General features: G+C 42.0%; 1 protein-coding gene across 26 annotated transcripts in view; it reads right to left on the minus strand.

Annotated features, from left to right (window-relative positions):
• Positions 1 to 520: 520 nt before the first annotated feature.
• LOC143275651 (muscleblind-like protein 1) overlaps positions 521 to 21,409 on the minus strand; it is a 213,960-nt gene continuing 193,071 nt past the window's right edge. For 24 of the 26 annotated variants that reach the window (XM_076579907.1, XM_076579924.1, XM_076579920.1 and 21 more), the window contains 4 exons: positions 13,128 to 13,169; positions 9,332 to 9,373; positions 5,427 to 5,512; positions 521 to 3,029 (listed from right to left, as the gene is read on the minus strand). In XM_076579907.1, coding sequence (XP_076436022.1) covers positions 5,478 to 5,512; positions 9,332 to 9,373; positions 13,128 to 13,169 — 119 coding nt within the window. In that variant the 3' untranslated portion in view covers positions 521 to 3,029; positions 5,427 to 5,477. The remainder of the gene's footprint in view (positions 3,030 to 5,426; positions 5,513 to 9,331; positions 9,374 to 13,127; positions 13,170 to 21,409) is intronic. The other 2 variants (XM_076579911.1, XM_076579917.1) reach the window with 2 other exon arrangements.

A 21,409-nucleotide genomic window follows, 5' to 3' on the forward strand; every position in this document is an offset into this window, starting at 1 on the left:
GTGGTGGTAAGGGTGTGTGTGTGTGCAGCTCAGCGTGTTTGGTTTCGTTTTCTCTCCGTTTCCTGCCCCCCCCCCCCCTCTCTCTCTCTCTTCCTCCTCTTCCACCCCATTCTATTTTCTCTGTCTCCATCTCCCCCTCTCTCTGTATCTCCCTTCCCCCTTCTCTCTCATTCTCTCTCTATAGCCCCCCTCTCTTTCTGTCTCCCCTCCCCTCTTTCTCTCCTCCCCCCTCTCTCTGTCTCCCTTCCCCCCATCTCTCTATCTAACCCTCTCTCATTCTCTCCTCCCCCTCTCTCTGTCTCCCTTCCCCCCATCTCTCTATCTAACCCTCTCTCATTCTCTCCCACCCCCTCTCTCTGTCTCCCTTCCCCCCATCTCTCTATCTAACCCTCTCTCTCATTCTCCCCCCCCCCCCCATCTCTCTGTCTCCCTTCCCCCCATCTCTCTATCTAACCCTCTCTCCCATTCTCTCCCCCCCCCACCCACCCCGTATCTCTCTCTCTCTGCCTCCCTTCCCCTCTCTCTGTCTGTCTTCCCCCATCCCCGCCCTCTCTCTCTGTGTCGCAAATCTCTCAATTTTTTTTTCCTTTCTGTTCCATTTTATCTGTCTTGCACCATTTTGTTCTGATTAGTACCTACTATATCACTAGAGCTTTACAGATATTGACATTAAACATTTCAGTGTTCAGTGTCTCTTTCCCCCTCTCTCTCATTCCCTCTGTGTCTACCTCCCCCTCTCTCTCATTCTCACTACCCCCTTTCTCTCCCCAACCTTGCTTCTGTCGACATATTCCAAAGTGGTTCAATGTCTACAAGCAGTGTGTGCTATGTCAGCAATAGTTTAGTGTGATAGCCAGTCCTGTCAGACTAAAACCATCAGAACACCAGAGGAGGCAACTGCTGTCCCAAGTATCTGGGCTAGAATTTGATTATAGTGGAGATAAGAATGTCTTGCCCCAAGTTACATCCCTAGTTTCTTAGACCATGAGGATTTTAGGACAGTCGGCGTTGGGGATGGTTCCCCAAAGTCCAGCTAGCCCCCAAAGGCTGCAGTAAGATACAGTTAGTACTCTTCATGTCTAGGGCCGTACTAAGACAACATCAACGTCCCTTATCTTTTGAGCAGTGTAAAGTCAACAATGACACACACACACACACACACATACACACACACACGTTCACACACACACACACACACACAATGCGTGTGTGTTTTTTTTTTAACCAATCAATATACAGACTGGACTTCTCACAGGAAAGAAACACCATACACAATAAAATTACTACTACATGACCAAACAATCAAAGTTGTCACTATCAAAAATGACAACAACAACAACAAAAAATTCTCATCTCTGGAAGCGTAAAAACAAAACAAAACAAAAACAAAGGCTTCTGCCAAAGTACTAAGTAAAACAAAAATCTACAACATCATCGTTACATCATCCTTCTACCCCAAGTATTAAAAAAAAACAAAAACAAAAACCACACACACAACAACAACAAAGAGATTAATAAACAAGAGTTTTTGAAAAAAAAATATAATTATATATATGTATGTATCATGCATCATCATCAACACGTTACAATCCGTTATACCTCAAAGAAAACCAACAACACATTCTTTTATTCTTTTTTAACATCAGTCCCATCACTTCATTTGAACTTGGGAAAAACAAACAAATAATTATCATTAAAACACAAACAAAAAAACAAAAAAACCCTCAAAAACAAACAGCCATGGATCATCATTCTGAGCATGAATTGGCCGGCAGAAACTTAAAAATCATCAAAAATATGATGGCATTCTTTGCGTTTGTTTTTGTTTTGTTTTTATTTCCTTTCTTTTGTTTATCCTTTTCTTTTCTGTTTGCTGTCATCTATCTGGGACTTTGAGTCTAGGAAACTTTGTCAGTCGCCTGTGATCTCTCAGCCAATCACAAAGCACCACGAAAGAAAGATTAAAAAAAAAAAAAAGGAAAAAGAAAAAAAAAAGGATGGGGGGGAGTAGGGAAGGAGACTGGTGGAGGTGGGGGCCGAGGACCAGGGTGTGGGTGTGGATGTTTGGGAGGGGTGTTACTTTCTGTGGGTTATTCCCCCTAGTAGTGGACAGGGTGGATTGGAGAGGGAAGACGTCGAGGAGGGAAAAGGGAAAAGGGAAAAGGAAGGAGCAGGAGTAGTGTGGAGTGGGACTGGTGCGGAGCACAGAGCGGAGGGAGGTGGTGTGGGGTATGGAGGGGGGTGCTAGAGAGCGGAGCACGTATCAGTTTCAGTTTCTAAAGGAGGCGTCACAGCTTTCGGGCAAATCCATACACCACATCCCCTAGGCAGATGCCTGACCAGCAGCATAACACAACGCGCTTTGTCACGCCTTGAGTGCTTGCATAAATATGATTATGTATCTGTCCGAGTGGATTTCTTCTGCAGGATTTTTTTTCTTTTTTTTTTTTTTGTCAAAGGAACAACGCTCTAGTTGCCATGGGTTCTTTTTCAGTGCGCCAGGTGCGTGCTGCACACTGGACTTTGCTCGGTTTACCGTCTCATCCGAACGACACTAGACGCTCAGTTCGATTTTCCAGTCAAACTTGTGAGAAAGAAAAAAAGAGGCGAGAGCGGGGTTCGAACCCAGACCCTCACGGAGACTCTGTATTGGCAGACGAGCGTTTAAACCATTCCGCCACCTTCCTCGGAGCGCGTATAATAGGGTGAAAGTACGGATGGTGAGTGGAGATAGGGGTCGGGGGTTGAAGGTGTGGCTGTGGGGTGGAACTGGCTGGGGTGGGGTGGCATGCTCTGGGGGCGGGGGTGTGGAGAGTCAAAGTCAATGGGGTGGGGGAGTGGGAGGGAGTATGGATGGGGGGATTGGGGGTGGGGTCAAAGTTAGAGAGGGGAGGGGGGGTCAGAGGCACAGGAATGTGGTAATATTTTATTTTATTTTATTTCATTTTTGCACGTGACGTGCCGACAGACGATGCACGCCGAGTCTACTGGACACACAGTGACACTCTGTTCCTCCTCTGTGGTGACATCTGAAACACACAGTTGTTGTTGTTGTAGCTACAGAGCACAGTTGTTGTTGTTGTAGCTACAGAACACAGTTATTGTTGTTGTAGCTACAGAACACAGTTGTTGTTGTAGCTACAGAGCACAGCTGTTGTTGTTGTAGCTACAGAACACAGTTGTTGTTGTTGTAGCTACAGAGCACAGTTGTTGTTGTAGCTACAGAACACAGTTGTTGTTGTTGTAGCTACAGAACACAGTTGTTGTTGTTGTAGCTACAGAGCACAGCTGTTGTTGTTGCAGCTACAGAACACAGTTGTTGTTGTTGTAGCTACAGAACACAGTTGTTGTTGTAGCTACAGAACACAGTTGTTGTTGTAGCTACAGAGCACAGTTGTTGTTGTTGTAGCTACAGAACACAGTTGTTGTTGTAGCTACAGAGCACAGTTGTTGTTGTTGTAGCTACAGAACACAGTTGTTGTTGTAGCTACAGAGCACAGTTGTTGTTGTTGTAGCTACAGAACACAGTTGTTGTTGTTGTAGCTACAGAACACAGTTGTTGTTGTAGCTACAGAACACAGTTGTTGTTGTTGTAGCTACAGAGCACAGTTGTTGTTGTAGCTACAGAACACAGTTGTTGTTGTTGTAGCTACAGAGCACAGTTGTTGTTGTAGCTACAGAACACAGTTGTTGTTGTAGCTACAGAACACAGCTGTTGTTGTTGTAGCTACAGAGCACAGTTGTTGTTGTAGCTACAGAGCACAGTTGTTGTTGTAGCTACAGAACACAGTTGTTGTTGTTGTAGCTACAGAGCACAGTTGTTGTTGTAGCTACAGAGCACAGTTGTTGTTGTTGTAGCTACAGAGCACAGTTGTTGTTGTAGCTACAGAACACAGTTGTTGTTGTTGTAGCTACAGAACACAGCTGTTGTTGTTGTAGCTACAGAACACAGTTGTTGTTGTTGTAGCTACAGAGCACAGCTGTTGTTGTTGTAGCTACAGAACACAGCTGTTGTTGTTGTAGCTACAGAACACAGTTGTTGTTGTTGTAGCTACAGAACACAGTTGTTGTTGTTGTAGCTACAGAGCACAGCTGTTGTTGTAGCTACAGAACACAGTTGTTGTTGTTGTAGCTACAGAGCACAGCTGTTGTTGTAGCTACAGAGCACAGTTGTTGTTGTTGTAGCTACAGAACACAGCTGTTGTTGTTGTAGCTACAGAACACAGTTGTTGTTGTTGTAGCTACAGAGCACAGCTGTTGTTGTAGCTACAGAGCACAGCTGTTGTTGTTGTAGCTACAGAACACAGTTGTTGTTGTTGTAGCTACAGAACACAGTTGTTGTTGTTGTAGCTACAGAGCACAGCTGTTGTTGTAGCTACAGAGCACAGCTGTTGTTGTTGTAGCTACAGAACACAGTTGTTGTTGTTGTAGCTACAGAACACAGTTGTTGCTGTTGTAGCTACAGAGCACAGCTGTTGTTGTAACAGAGCACAGCTGTCGTTGTTATTGATGTTACAGAATATAACTGCTCTTGTTTTTGTTGTTGTTGTTACAGGACATAGCTGTTGTTGTTGTTATTGATGTTACAGAACATAACTGCTCTTGTTATTGTTGTTTCCTTACAGAACACAGCTGCTTTTGTTATTGTTGCTGTTACATAACTGCTCGTTATTGTTGTTGTTGCAGAACACAGTTGCTTTTTTTTGTTATTGTTGCTGTTACAGAATATAACTGCTCTTGTTATTGTTGTTGCTGTTACATAACTGCTCGTTGTTGTTATTGATGTTACAGAACATAACTGCTCTTGTTATTGTTGTTGCTTTACAGAACACAGCTGCTTTTGTTATTGTTGCTGTTACAGAATATAACTGCTCGTTATTGTTGTTGCTGTTACAGAACACAGCTGCTTTTGTTATTGTTGCTGTTACAGAACATAACTGCCCGTTACTGTTGTTGCTGTTACAGAACACAGATGCTCGTTATTGTTGTTACAGAACACAGCTGCTCTTGTTATTGTTGTTACTATGATAAGCACAATACGTGATGTTAATCGTATCAGGTACATGAAATATGTAACATTTTCGTGTGACCTCACGGGGTTTCCTGAAACAAACATGTCTTGTCTTGTCATGCTGTTAACAGAAACAATTGTTTGTTTTTGTTGTTGGTGGTGGTGGTGGTGGCGTCGTTATGCAGAATACTGTTGCTCTTGTTGTTTTGTTGTTATTTGAAATACTGTTGTCGTTGTTGTTGTTGGTGGTGGTGGTGATGATGGTGGTGGTGGTGGTGTCGTTATCGGAAACATACAGGTGTTGTTATTGCTTCGGAATACAGAGAGAGAGAGAGAGAGAGAGAGAGAGAGAGAGAGAGAGAGAGAGAGAGACAGACAGACAGACATGCGGACAGACAGACAGACTGCAGGGTACCTTCATGGACAGGAAGGAGGATGCAGGGTGGGGAAGGTCACACTGACCCCCCTAAAACCTGGGCACTGTGGGAGGGTGTCCGGCAACTGTAAACATCATCATCATCGTCATCATCAACTGTAAACATCATCATCATCGTCATCATCAACTGTAAACATCATCATCATCGTCATCATCAACTGTAAACATCATCATCATCGTCATCATCAACTGTAAACATCATCATCATCGTCATCATCAACTGTAAACATCATCATCATCGTCATCATCAACTGTAAACATCATCATCATCGTCATCATCAACTGTAAACATCATCATCATCGTCATCATCAACTGTAAACATCATCATCATCGTCACCATCATCAACATTATCATCATCGTCGTCTGTAAACATCATCACCATCATCATCATCAACATTATCATCATCGTCGTCTATAAACATCATCATCATCGACCATCAACTGCAAACAACACCAATCGTCGTCGTCATCATCATCGTCATCATCAGTAAAATAAACACCAATCGTCGTCATCATCATAATCATGATATGTAAACAACATTAAACGTCGTCGTCGTCATCATTACCGTCATCTGTAAACAACATTAACTGTCGTCACCACCATCATCATCATCAACTGTCAACAACATCAACCGTCATCATCACGAACTATTAAGAAGAACAGCAAGAACAATGATAATAATAATAATGATAATTCCTTCCTCCTTAAAGACATACGCTTAACTAGTTTATGTCCTGTAATAAAGAAAGATACACGCTATATTGGTATTATATACAGAGAGTACAGAGTGAAAACGACTGAAGCAGAGTGATGTATATATATATATATATATACGTATCGAGAGAGAGAGCGAGAGGGAGAGAGAGAGAGAGGGGGGGGGGGGACAAATTAAAACAAAGCATTTTACACTCCTCAACAAAGACATGGGAGATATAACCCATACATACAAGTGCAGGTGATATTCCATCAGCACAGAAAATAACACAACATTAAATGCATGGACAGAGAAACCCGAGCAAGGAACCAAAGAAGACCACCACAAAACAAAATGCTGTTGTCTGTGGACACTGGCAAAGCACACACACAAAGCCATGACACAGGGGAAAAAAAGCCGAAATGCAACAAAAGTGACCCCCTCCCCCCAACCCCCCCCCCCAAAAAAAAAAAAAAAGCCGAGAAGCCGCACAGATTATCACCTACTTGTCTGAATGTTTTGTTTAAATCACGAGTTACACAAAAACTACTTCTACTACTAATAATAATGAGTTGTACATATGTGCAGAGACTAACCATTTCACACACACACATCACATACACACACACACTCATACCCACAGGCATGCATTCACACACACTCATACCCACGCGCATGGAAGCACATACACACACATCCATGCATGCACGCACACACACTCATACATGCATACACACACTCCATACACCTCCCCACACACATCCACGGACACTAGAGTCCCACCTTCCCTCCTTCCCTCTCAGTCTTCTGCTCTGCTTCCCTCCCCCCTCTCTACTTTTATCTCCTCCAATATCACTGGAGCTGAAAGACGTTCAACCGAAGACTACTTCTACGATTTCCACTATCACTACCGCTCTGTATGATAGTCAGTCGTGTTCGACTATGACTATCTCAACAGCAAAGGAGGCAACTACTGTCCAAACTATCTGGGCGTTGGGATAGTCCCCAAAGGCCACCTAGCCCCCTAGGCTGCAGCCCGAACAATGTCTCCAAGTTTGGGAGTCATAGTCCTTCACAAAAGACAATGCTGTAAATGACTTCCCATTGCAATGGAAAATCAGGATCACATAGCTCTCCACTCTATCGATACGAACAGAAACGTGGGTAGGGAGGGGTGATGGGAGGGGTTGTGAGGGTGGGGGTGGGGGTGGGGGAGTTATACATAACCAGTGACCGTTAACGATTGGACTACGACGATTCTTTCCCCAAACAATGATGTCTTCATGCAGAGATGATGTCAACGATAAAAACGGCAACGTAAAGAGATACAGAGATTGATGTATTGATAGTTTGTGTGTGTGTGTGTGTGTGTGTGTGTGTGTGTGTGTGTGTGTGTGTGTGTGTGTGTGTGTGTGTGTGTGTGTGTGTGTGTGTGTGTGTGTGTGTGTGTGTGTGTGTGTGTCTCCTCAGTGTTTAAAAAAAAATATATCTAAAAAAGACACACAACTTTTCCTGTTTTGCTGAGAGGATAATCATGGTTGGTGAACTCATTACGACTTTGGAATGGCAAAGTCACACGCGTATACACACACACGATATATCTCTCTCTCTCTAACACACAGACACAGACACACACACACAGAGAATGGTATGGGCAGTATGGGATGATAACTGTTGACACAATGAATCCCACCCGACTGCACAGGATGTGAGCGGTGTGGGTGCTAGTTTAGTCACCCCTCCTTGAAAATGAATACTTGTGCAGCAAGCCAGTCTATCTTTCGGGATACAGATAACAAGTCGCTAACAGAACAATACTACTAAAACACACACACACACACAGACACACACACACACACACACACACAGCAATATGCTCCTACATCTATCTAGCAAGCCACAGCTGCCGATATAAATAGACCAACCCAGTAGCGCCTCTTACAAAATGGGAAGGAAAAAAAGAGAAAAAAAGAAAAAAAGGAAAAGAACAAGGCAGAGACAAATTCTTTAAAGCAGGGCAAGCAAAAGGCTACACGAAACAATTGCCCATGAAGCAAGTGCGCATACATGTGTAACTATAAGATAGATGTATATGTTTTTTTCCTCTTTATCTTTTTTTCTTTATTTTTTTCTTTTCATTTTGGTCGTTGGCGCTCTGTGTCTGTGTGCAAAGGATGTACAGCGCATGATAAATAACAGTTAATAATATCATCATCATCATTATCAATATTATCATTAAATCGTTGTCATTGTTATTATTGGTGGTGGTGGTGATGCTGTTATTGGTATTATTTTCATTTTGCATGCGTGATGGTTCGTGTTTGCAATATGTGGTATTGTTTTGGTGTGCTTTTTCCCCCCCCTTCTTGTGTATTATCGTGGACATTTTTTTGTTTCATTCATTGCTTTCTATTGTCAGTGTAACTGTTTCGTGCAACAAATGTAGAATTTGCGGGTGTATACCTGCTGCAAATAATTCATGTCCTTTCTTATTCTTTTTTGCTTTATTTGATTATATTTTTCTAACAAAGAAGAAGGAGGAGGAGAAGAAGGAGGGGGAGGAGGAGAAGAAGGAGAAGAAGAATAGGAGGAGGAGGAGAAGAAGCAGAAGAAGAAGTTAATGTCTGATGTCTATGAGGCAAACTGGGAGGCACTTTCCGACAGTGTTCAATGCGTTCTGTGCGTGACTTCCACCCACTGACGTTGCTCTTTACTGCTGCTCTGCGTGATGGCCGCCACTAAATGACTCTCTCTGTCTCTCCCGGTCTCTTTCTCTGTCTCTCCCTCTTCCCCCTGTCTATCTCTCTCCCTCATTCTCTTTCTAACTCCCTGTCTCTGTCTCTCCCTCTCTCTCCCCACCCCCTACCTCTCTCTCTCTGTTGTTTCCTTTGTCTCTCCCTCACTCTTTCTCTCTCTCGTTATCTCTGCTTGTGTGTCTGTGTGTCTGTCTATCTCCACCCCTCTCTTGCTGTGGAAAGAGAACGATAATGCGAATACAAATGCGAAAGCGAATCATTTATTTACAATTAGGCCACAATAGCGCCTCGCGTAAGAGAGAGAGCGAGAGAGAGAGAGAGCGAGAGAGACAGACAGACAGACAGACAGAGAAAGACAGACACAGACACAGAGAGACAGACACACAGAGAAACAGAGTGAGAGATTAGAAAATGAATTTCAAGACACTGGCCTGTATACAAGGGGTACACGTGTGGTTGGCACCCATCGAAATCTATAAGAAACAAAGAAGCACATACACATTGTACACACTGTAAAAGGGGGCGGGGGGAAATCGAGCAGCCAAAAACAAAACAACACAGACTGACAATTTACCGTCTTTAAAGAAGATTGCTCATTTGCCTTAATAAATGTTTCACGCAGGAAAAAAAAAAGAAGTAAGATTATCAAGGAAAACCAAAGCTCCTTAGAATCTGATGCAAAGAAGACGGTGAATATATCACAGAGACATAAATTCCTGCAACTGAACTTTGTGAGAAAACGGCCATGTTCTGGTACATTTACGTTTTCATAATGTTTGAAACAATAACATCATATATCTATATTCGTACTAGCTGATAAATTATGTATATGGGAAAGAGAGGGGGAAGGAGGGAGGGAGGAAGGGAGAGATATACATATCAAGAGAGAGAGAAAGCCCAAAAGTCGCTCATACTGCGAATAACAGATAAATAAACCTGTACATGCCATCTTATGCCCAGCAAATCAGGAAAAGAAATGGAAAAGAAGAAAAGATGTAAAGCATATCACGAAACAACAAGAATTTAGGACAAACAAAGTTTACATGGAAAAAAAGAGATGAGAGGATGGGAAAAGAAAGACAGGAAGAACAAGAGAGAAAGAGGTTAAAAGGAGAGAGAGAGAGGGAGAGAGAGGGAGAGAGATGAACAAATGTTTTAATGAACAAATGTTTTGTTTTTAATGGAAAAAAATGGAGAGAGAGAGGGGTGAGAGGGAGAGAGAGAGAGGGAGAGAGAGAGAGGGAGAGGGGGAGAAAGAGAGGGAGAGAGAGAGAGAAGACAAGACAATGGTTTATCTATATATTATATTCACGTCTTTTTTTGTATGTAATTCAGTCTGACTTCTTCTCTGTTTGATCTGTTAACCTTTCTCAAATGTTGTCTTAATACCGTTCTACTTTGCCTGCATTCCAAGTCAAACCAAACTCGTCTCTTCTCAGCGCCGACAGAAACAGTTTTCAACATACATTCACCCGCAACTTCAAAACATTCATTAAATTTTTCAAGAGCAAGATCAATATCACATTCAATGAAGTGTGAAGCTTCATCAATAAGAGCAGCGATATGGTCTGAACACATGACATCACAATATGAATCACTTTTCTCAGGGTCCCATTTATATTTGGAAAACGAAAAAGATGACTGATTGTCAGAAGCAGCATCAGTCTGAAACTGAGCAAATGAAAGTGACAACTCGACAGCTGCGTGCTTGGATTCAACCATAGGTAAAATCTTGAACTGCCTACACTTACTCAGCAAACAATGAGAAATGACGAAAACATCGATCACACTACAACCATTCGGGGACACACATGTAAAATCACTCGAAAAATTGAATTGTTTAAGGCCATTGACAATGGATAAGCGGAATTCATCACACACATTCAGCAGGTATCTTCCAAATGGATTAATTACGTTATCCTTTGATGATCTCGCATTGTAACCAGCGTCGTCATCAACACATTCATTCGTATTGTCCATGTCATATATGCCATCAATGGGATCACTGGATATACATGGATTCCTGGAAGCGGTTCTTGAATTAAGGTCGCCACACACAATAATGGGTACCTCACCATAACGACTATTAATATCCAGCATGCAGTCTTCAAGCATCGTTACACCATTATAGATATCAGTATCTTCGTAATAGTTTGACTTCTCAGGTGGCAAGTACGCACCAATAAATACACAGTCCTTGTCCAGACAAAACAATGTGCTTGAAATTTTTAGAGCTATAATGTTGTCTAACTCTAAATGCACTCGCTCTACGTATTTACTCAATTCTTTTCTGACCAGAACTACTATGCCACCACACAGACGACCAAGCATACTGTCTGAGACTTTCACTCCGGGGCAAACAAAAATATCATGGGTGGGAATAGAGTTTTGGGGACTGAATCAGTAAATGTTTCAACCAGTAAAGCAACATTATATTTGCCTATCGAAGATGCAATGTCTATTTCATTTAACACTGACCACAAACCTTCTACATTAAGGGTACAAAAGGATAATGAAGAAATAGACTTTAGGGAACAATCACTTACCTTAATATTACTCACCCCCAAATCATCATCACAAAAATGATCTGTTTGGCCTGACTCTCAGCTAACAACATTACTGATTGTACTGTTCACTGTGGGCTCACATACAATGTCACTGACAGCAGTGCTTGATCTGGTCCATTTGTCCGTTATCTTGCTCTGCTTGGCAAAGGACTGTGACCGGGATGCCTCAAGGTCACTGGGACTTCGGCGACCACGTCCTCTTCCGTGACCACGGTTACCCATGCTGGAACCCGGGCTAGGTACATCCTGGGTCGGTGTCGCGGGTGGTGAGCCTCGTCCAAACCCGGCCGGCCTCTGAGCCCTCAAAGTTTTGCCTGGATCCTGCCTGCCACCCGTCTCTGAGTCACTCCCCTTTCTCCAGCAGTCCGTTTGACACAGAGGATCATCGTGTCTCTCACTGGCACGGTCAGTGCTTGGCCCACCTTCAGCTGCAACGTCATCAGATTCAGCGACTGACTGGGAATCGGGGATATTCTCCGGGTTGCCGTCACTGATAGCTTCAGCTACTTCAGTCACTTCAGTTGACACTGGCACTGTGGGAGTTGCTGTTGCTGTTTCGCCCGTCCTCTGTGCTTCAGCCTCCCACTGCGGACTGACTGGGTCAGGTCACTGGCACCACGTGTGTGGAGAGCAGTGTGCTGTTCTTGCTGCTGCTCGCCATCCACATAACGCAGGGCTTCACGCTGAGGTCTCCTGTCGCTATCACTGTTGTCACCAGTTATGTAGTGCTGACCCCTGTGTTGATCGCGGGTTGAATGAAGACGGTGGGCTTCAGTGTGGGAGTCCTGCACAACTAGCCTCCCACTGAAGTAGAAAGCACGTCTTCCTTCACGTCTGTGATTTGCAATGGTGTCCCTTTGGTGCTTCGTCAGGTCAGCGGCGACACGCGCACCTTCGCTGTTCCGCATCAACTCTGCCATCCTTATCTCGTAGGACCACCATAACGTCAGACTGCCTAACGAACTTGACAAACACTGGATGATAGTTCGATGAAACAGTTTGCTTCCCAAGCCAATGAACACTTTCAATGTCTCTGCCACACCACTTCTTCTGTGGAAAGTGATGGCTGAGCAGCCGCACAACAACGTCATGCAAAGTACTAGCATCGTCGACTTCTTTCAGTCCATGAAACAGAAGATTTGAACGCCTGTCCAACTGCTCACGTCGCTCGACTGTATCCTCCAGCATCTTCATTCTGGTCTGCAGGTCATCTTGCCTCATCCTCATGTTGTTCAGCTGGTCTGCGTTACGTCTGATGGAGCCCTCCATGGCCTGTAACTGCAGGAAGATCTGCTGGCAGTTCGTTGCCAGGTTTTGCTCTAGAGTCTGGAAGCGGTGCTCAAAGTTCATGTTCATAAACAGAAATCTGTCTAGCTTCTCATCGCGTGACATAGGTTGCTGCGGAAAACAACGCTCCATCATCTGCTGCCCAGGATAGGAAGGGAAATTGGAGTCTACTGGACCCGGGTTTCACTCCACGTCGCCACATAGTAGTAACAATGTCAGTACCAAAGACGCAAGGGAAAAAGGTCAGGGTTCGCCTACAAACACACCAGCCTCGATACTTAAGACAGACAGAGGAAGACAGACACAGACATAGAGAGGCAGACACACAGAGAAACAGAGTGAGAGATTAGAAAATGATTTTCAAGACACTAGCCTGTATAGAAGGGGTACACGTGTTGTTGGCACCCATCGAAATCTATAAGAAACAAAGAAGCACATACACATTGTACACACTGTAAAAGGGGGCGGGGGGAAATCGAGCAGCCAAAAACAAAACAACACAGACTGACAATTTACCGTCTTTAAAGAAGATTGCTCATTTGTCTTAATAAATCTTTCACGCAGGAAAAAAAAGAAGTAAGATTATCAAGGAAAACCAAAGCTCCTCAGAATCTGATGCAAAGAAGACGGTGAATATATCATAGAGACATAATTCCTGCAACTGAACTTTGTGAGAAAACGGCCAAGTTCTGGTACATTTACGTTTTCATAATGTTTGAAACAATAACATCATATATCTATATTCGTACTAGCTGATAAATTATGTATATGGGAAAGAGAGGGGGAAGGAGGGAGGGAGGAAGGGAGAGATATACATATCAAGAGAGAGAGAAAGCCCAAAAGTCGCTCATACTGCGAATAATAGATAAATAAACCTGTACATGCCATCTTATGCCCAGCAAATCAGGAAAAGAAATGAAAAAGAAGAAAAGATGTAAAGCATATCACGAAACAACAAGAATTTAGGACAAACAAAGTTTACATGGAAAAAAAGAGATGAGAGGATGGGAAAAGAAAGACAGGAAGAGGTTAAAAGGAGAGAGAGGGAGGGAGGCAGAGAGAGACAGAGGGAGAGAGAGATAGAGAGAGGAGAAAAAGGGAGAGAGAGAGGGAGGGAGGGAGAGAGAGAGGGGGAGAGAGAGGAGAAAAGGGAGAGTGAGAGGGAGAGATGGAGAGAGAGAGGGGGTAAGAGGGGGAGAGAGAGAGAGAGAGAGAGAGAGAGAGAGAGAGAGAGAGAGAGAGAGAGAGAGAGAGAGAGAGAGATGCAGTTAAACAACTCTAATTGCTCAACAAATTATTTTTTTTTTTACAAAAAGTGTCAGATCTCTTTGCTATTACTGTCGTATCTATTTCCTGTTATCCGTATATTTATGCTTTATTTCTTGTTATACATATATTCGTTGTTTGTTTGTTCTTGTTCTGTTATCCAAGTTATTTGTTGTTATCCATATGTTTGCGGCTCATCATTATTGTAATCATTGATCCATAAATTCATGTTTGAATTTTGTCATGATAATAAAAATAAAAATAATGATAATAATGATAATGGACATTTAGATACACGGGTTTTTTTTCCAGAAATACTGCTCAAATTTCGTCACCCCCCCTCCCGCATCCCCAACACACAGAAACACGTGGTAGAGTACACTCACACAACTCTACACTGGAAACCATTCATCAACCCATGACGCCCTCTAAAAAACGCATTCCTGCAACGCACACTCTCGCACGCGCACACACACGCACTCACGAACACTGGCATGCACCCTGCCACGGGCAAATGGCAAACGGCTTCCCCACAATAAAGCATGCATTTGGAACCAGATCATACCAAGACCAACACAAAAACAACAACAACAAAACTGTTGTAGGGAAAGACGTGTTTTCAGAGCACGCTTAAAAGAATTCAGCGAGACAGAATGTCGCAATTTATCTGGTAGTTTGTTCCTCAATGATGGGGCCTGAAAAGAGTAAGATCTCTGACCCTGTTGATTCTTCTTACAACAGGGAGTTTTAATAGCCTGGTATCAGAAGCAGAACGAAGGTGACGAGTTGGAATGTACACTTCAAGGAGGTCAGAGAGGTAGCGAGGACCAGAGCTTGAGAGGGCAGAAAACGTCAAAGCAGAAAGCTTGTATTCAATTCTTTTTGGAAACAGGTAGCCAGTGAAGAGAGTGGGAGAGAGCAGTGACATGCTAAAATCTGGAAGATGTTAAAAATAAGTCGAGCAGCATTGTTCTGAAGACTCTGGAGTTTGTACAGTGTAGTTATTTGGGGGAATGCCGGCATGAACAGAGTTGCAGAAATCAATCCTTGCCAACACTAAGTTCATGCCTTATTTCTTGTCTTCTTCTTCTTCTGCGTTCGTGGGCTGCAACTCCCACGTTCACTCGTATGTACACGAGTGGGCCTTTACGTGTATGACCGTTTTTACCCCGCCATGTAGGCAGCCATACTCCGTTTTCGGGGGTGTGCATGCTGGGTATGTTCTTGTTTCCATAACCCACCGAACGCTGACATGGATTACAGGATCTTTCACGTGCGTATTTGATCTTCTGCTTGCATATACACACGAAGGGGGTTCAGGCACTAGCAGGTCTGCACATATGTTGACCTGGGAGATCGTAAAAATCTCCACCCTTTACCCACCAGGCGCCGTCACCGTGATTCGAACCCGGGACCCTCAGATTGACAGTCCAACGCTTTAACCACTCGGCTATTGCGCCTTATTTCTTGTTATTTTTGTCCTCCTCCTCGTGTTTTATTCCTTGTTAACTATAAAATCATGCTTCACTTCTTGTTATCCATATTTATTTATTTTTCTTATCGAAAAATTCATGCTCAATTTATTACCATCCACAAATTAATACTTTTTTTTTTTGCCATCTACAAATCTGTGCTTTATTTCTTGTTGTAAAAAAAATTCTTGCTTTATTTTCTAATCCATAAATTCACGCCATGGATTTTTTTTGTTTTGTTTTTGTTTTGTCAGCAGTAAATTTATGCTTTGTTTCTTGCTGTCTGTAAATCCCTGCTTTACTTCTTGCATCAACAAATTCGTGTTTTATTTTCTTACCATCCAAAAAAAAATCCTGTTTTATTTATTGCAGTCCACAAATTAATGCATTAACTCTTACTTAAATCCCTGCCTTATTTCTTGTCATCTATAAAATTCATGCTTTATTTCCGGTTTCATTAAAGTCATGTTTCATTTAGTGTCCTCAATAAATTCGAACTTTTATTTCTTCCCATCCATAAATTCCTGCTTTCTTCTCTCTTTTATTTTTTGGTCATCCATGAATAAATTCATGCTTTCATTACTTCTCGTTCATAAATTCTTGCATTTAATTCTTTCATCCTTACACTCACACTTTTTTAAAACATATTTTTGAATCCACGAATTGTTGTTCACGAATTCATTAAAAAAAAAAAAATTACATCCACCTGCCAGACATAGCCGGGATTGGAACCCGGGACCCTGGCTTTGGAAGTCCTTGCTCTAACTACTCAGCATCGAAGCGCGTCGATAAATACATAAATAAGCAGATAAATAAACACCAAAATGAATAAACATAGGCTGTTAATAATTTTTCTGCCCACAAACCATACATGCATACGTAAACCCGGACAAACAGATACAGAGAGTGAGTGAGAGAGAGAGAGAGAGAGAGAGAGAGAGAGAGAGAGAGAGAGAGAGACAGAGAGAGACAGAGAGAGAGAGAGAGAGAGAGAGAGAGAGAGAGATTCACGTATACATACTAACACACGATTGACTGCTCTCTCCTTCATTCTCTTTTACAGACAGGCAGACACACATACACACTCACTCGAACACACACTTGCGAACATCATACACACACACACACACACACACACACACACACACACACATTGTTTAAATGCACTGGTACATTGTTTGAGGATTATAGGGACTGAGGTCAGTTTTTGTTGGGTGCCTTCTCATGTGGGCATTCATGGCAAAGAAACTGCTGATAAAGCAGCTAAAAGAAAAGCACAAGATTCAGAAAAAACGACAAAAATACATGTCCGTCTTTCCGTAAAAGAGGCATACACTTTGTTAGAAAAATCAGCATGCGGTCGATTTCATGACCGACGGAAGGAAAAGTTTTAAAAACATACAGGGACATTATTCCCCGAGAATATTAAAGAACAGATACCGAATCCATCAGCTTGTTACAGAAGATTAATAACCTCTACCTTCTTCCGTATAAAACTTGATGCGCTAATGACAAAGTATAGTAAAAATGTTACATGCATCTGCGGTAAGCCGTTCAGCTTGCATCATTGTTTCACTGTCGGCAGTTACGTACCTTCTTGCCCCAGTATTTCAAAGAAAATAACATTACTATTCTGCAGATGATTTTTGGAAAGTTATTTCTAACGAGGTTCTTATGGTTGAACTTTCACAGGCATTAGTTCATAGCCCTATTTCAACATTCCTTTAAAGTACTTCAGAATCGTGTTAATGGTTTCTGATTATTATCAATATCATTATTGAATTGTTACTGTTAAATATAAATGCATATTAGTTACGAATTTTGTTGGTAGTTTTCGGTTTTCCTCTTCCCTCCCCCCCTCTTTTTCCATTATAATTTTTTTTTAAATCGTCTAATATCACTGACAGTGACAAGACGCTAAACTAAAGAACGAACACACGTGCATACCGGTCACATCGACAGTAAACGGCGACTGGGTCAGGCTGACACTGACAACTGACATTCTCACTCATGGACCTCGCGCGTTCATCAGGAACTAGAGACAATGTCAAGGCCGGTGAAACTGGCACCCACACGCGATCTCTATCGCTCCATTATTTCTACAATTCAGGGTTCAGACCAAAGAAAAAAAAGACGAAGAAGAAGAAGAAAAAGAAGAAGAAGAAGACAAGAAATCGCATGATATCAAAATAGCTGGGCTAAAGAGCTATTCAGTGAGATAGGCATTCTACATTTCTCACGATGTGTCGGATGAATATGAAAATATAATTACGAAAAAAAAACCCCTATTTGTTCAGTATTCAGAAAAAAACAACGACGACAACAACAAAACCCGCTTGACATGAAGCTGGACAAAAGAGCTATCCCTTCAGATCAGTATTCTGCATGTCCAACAAAGTATCTCTCCTGCCTCTTCCTTGACTTCAGTTTCTTCAGTTTTAGAGTTATGCATACGTGTGAATGACTGGTGTGAAAGCGCTTAGATTTGTCTCTGCACAAGATTCAGCGCTACATAAATACTACTACTATTATTATTATTATTATTATTATTATCTAATGAAAAAAGGTTTAATGGTTAAAGATATTTGTACGATGTTAATAAAAATCCTAAGACTTCCAAAAGATCGGGAGAAAAAAATCAAACTATTCATTCGATATCTGTATTCTACCTGTCTCACAAGGTATCTCATGGAGGGGGGGGGGGGAGAAAAGAAAAAAAAAACAAAAGAAAGAAAGAACCCCCCCAACCCCACAAAACAAAAAACAACAACACGTTAAAAACAACAACAGAAAACAAACAAACAAGGAAAAAAATCCTATGACGTTAAAGCTGGGAGTAGAGTTATATTCCTCAAGATCAGTATTCTACGTGTCGCACAATGTATCTCGTGAGATTAAAGAAAGATCTACAATGTTCAGGAAAAGAATCAATCGCTTGACGGAAACCTCGGGAGAAGAGCTGCATTCCTAGAGACCGGTATTCTGCATGTCTCGCAAGAATACTTCCGGAAATAAAAACAAAAGAATAGTTTCTGACAATTACGTTTCATTCTCCATCCTAGAAATCAGCATTTTCTGATCGTCATTTCAATGTACAGTATGTCCTCAAGTAAAAACGAAACGTGAAGCAAGCTTTGCAAGGGGATAGAAGGAAGATATCCAGATTATTACTTCAAAAAACAATCCCTCGTGTTACGAATACAGCAAAATCCACAGTAAAACTGATCTTTCCCTGCCGTCACAACAGATGAACGGACTCTATGGACCAAGGATGGGTTGCACAAGTCGTCTTAGCACCTCTCAATTTTGCGTCGCGTTAAGATATTTTCCCTTCGTCTATGGAATAATGGAAGCAAAATCGTAAATGAAAAAAAAAAAAGAAAAGAAAAGAAAGAAAAGATAACAGAATGAATAAATGGATATACAGATGAATAAATAGATAAACAGAACCAATATACATATATATATATATATATATATATATATATATATATATATATATATAACAGAATAAACAGCGTTGCTCAGAGAGCTTGCATAAACTCAACCCGGCTTTCAAAATTTTGGGGACTGAATGTGCGATGCAGTTCAAGATTGCGCGAATACAACCTTTTTCTTTTCAGCGTCAGCATGCATAGGGATTAAAAAAAAATCAACAATACGCCACTGATCAATACAGCTGAAAGAAAACATGAGAGCACTGGGGTGGGGGGTAGGGGAGGGGTGTGACGGTGGTTGGGGGGTAGCACGAATCGTTTCCGCAGCTGACGCTTGACTAAAGGATGGGGTCAAACATTTGTTGTTGATGTTGATGTGATTTTTTTTTTTTTTTTTTTTTTTTGTTAACGTTTCGTTTATTTATTCATGTACTTGTTTATTTATTTAGTGTCCATCCTGCGAACTCTGAGGCACGATGTGTTTCGTTTCAGGCCAGTTCTGTATTTTCCCTCACCCGTTTACCCCCTACACAGAATGGGCATGGGCTGCATTTTTTTTTTTTTTAATCGTTTTTTGTTTAAGAGATCGATCGATCAATAGGTAGACAACCAAGCAGATAGAAAATTAGGTAGACAGATATATAGATAGATAAAGAGATAGAGAGATAGATACACAGATAGAAAGACAGGTTGATGAAAAACAGACAGACATATGGATGGATAGTTAGAGATAGGTAGATATAGATATAGGTAGACAGAAAAATAAAGAGACATATGATAAAAGACACAGATGAGAGAGAGAGAGAGAGAGAGAGAGAGAGAGAGAGAGAGAGAGAGAGAGAGAGGACAAAAAACAAAACAACAGAGAGTGACAAGAACACAGTCAAAAACAGAGACAGAGATAAGGAAACAGAGAATATCTGAGAGAGAGAGAGAGAGACAGAGACAGACAGACAGACAGACAGGGGAAGATAACCCGAAACCCGAAGAGATAAACAAGGTAGTACCTGCATCATACATATCAACCCACAATCAAGGAACACTATACTAGGATAAAACTTACACACGTGGGCAAAACGTAAAAGCAAGAATGAAGATAAGATATTGATGAAGGAGGATGAGGGGTAGGAGGAAGAAAAAGGGAGGGGAGGAGGTGAGAAGAAGAAGAAGAAGAAGAAGAAGAAGAAGAAGAAGAAGGGGAGGGGGAAGTGGAATTAAAACAAAAAGTTACAACCCTCTAATCCTGAAATCATTAAAATGAAACAAAGTCTTTAAACACATTACAAATTTGCAGACAGACAGACAGGGGCACAGACATACAAACAGAGGAATAGACAGGTAGATAAATACAACCAAAGCAATAAATAATCACTTCTTCCTCACAAAAAAATGACTAGAATTAAATCAAATACTTAAAGAGGAAAGAGAGTATGTTTGGAATCAAGTCACAGACAGAGAAAAAGCAAACAAGCTTTGGACCCCCCATCCCCCTAAAATGATTAAAAAAAAACACCTGAAGAGCAACTGTTTCATCAATTTCAGTCAGCACTAATTCAAACCTTCAATACTACGTCAAAAGAATTCATCAAAGAACAAAACTTCTTTTTTTTTTTTAATATGAAGGAGAAGAAAAAGATTATCACTCGCAGAAATAAATGCAACAATACAAGAAAAAAGTGAGAGAGAGAGAGAGAGAGAGAGAGAGAGAGAGAGAGAGAGAGAGGATAAATTCTTAAAAAAAAGAAAAAAAAAAAAAGAAAAGACTGTCTCTATGCAAGTTAGGAAAAGAAGCAAAACAAGCTACGTTTTCAGGGAGGCGGCGAGCGTGGGGTGGGGGGTGGGGGGGGGGGGGGGGAAAGGATGGGGGTGCGCGCGGGAGCGGGGAGTGGGGGGGGGAGTATGCAGAAAAAAGGGTGGGGGTGGGGGTGGGGGGTTGGATACTGGCGGTTGGGAGGGGGACACAGAAACAAAAAGAAGAGAGATAAAGAGGGGGGGGCGGAGAGTGAGAGGGGAGGAGGGGTGTGGGGAAGGGAGAAAGAAGAAAGAAAAGGAGTGTGAGAGAGAAGAAGGGACGGAAGGATAGAGAGAAAGAGGGAGAGGTGAGAGGGAATGAGAGAGAACGAGAGAGATAAAGAGTGAGTGAGTGAGAGAGTGAGAGGGGGGGGGAGGGATGAAAGCGAGTGAAAGAGAGAAAAAAGAGGAAGAGAAAGATAGAGAGAGATAGAGAGAGAGAGAGAGAGAGAGAGAGAGGGGGGGGGGGGGGGTGGGTAGTAGTGGAAGGGTCAGAGGGAGAGGGGTGTAATGCGAAACCGAAAAATGGAACACAAACTGAATGATAACAAGGCAGGCCACTAAGCTGGCCAATAGCAACGCAGGGAAGGGCAGGAGGGGTAGAAAGCGAGGCTGCAAGAATAAATAAATAAATATATGAATAAATAGACAAAGAAACAGAATAGAATAAAATAAAATAAAATAACCAG

Source organism: Babylonia areolata, chromosome 30, assembly GCF_041734735.1.
Source record: "Babylonia areolata isolate BAREFJ2019XMU chromosome 30, ASM4173473v1, whole genome shotgun sequence".
Lineage (NCBI taxonomy): Eukaryota > Metazoa > Mollusca > Gastropoda > Neogastropoda > Buccinidae > Babylonia > Babylonia areolata.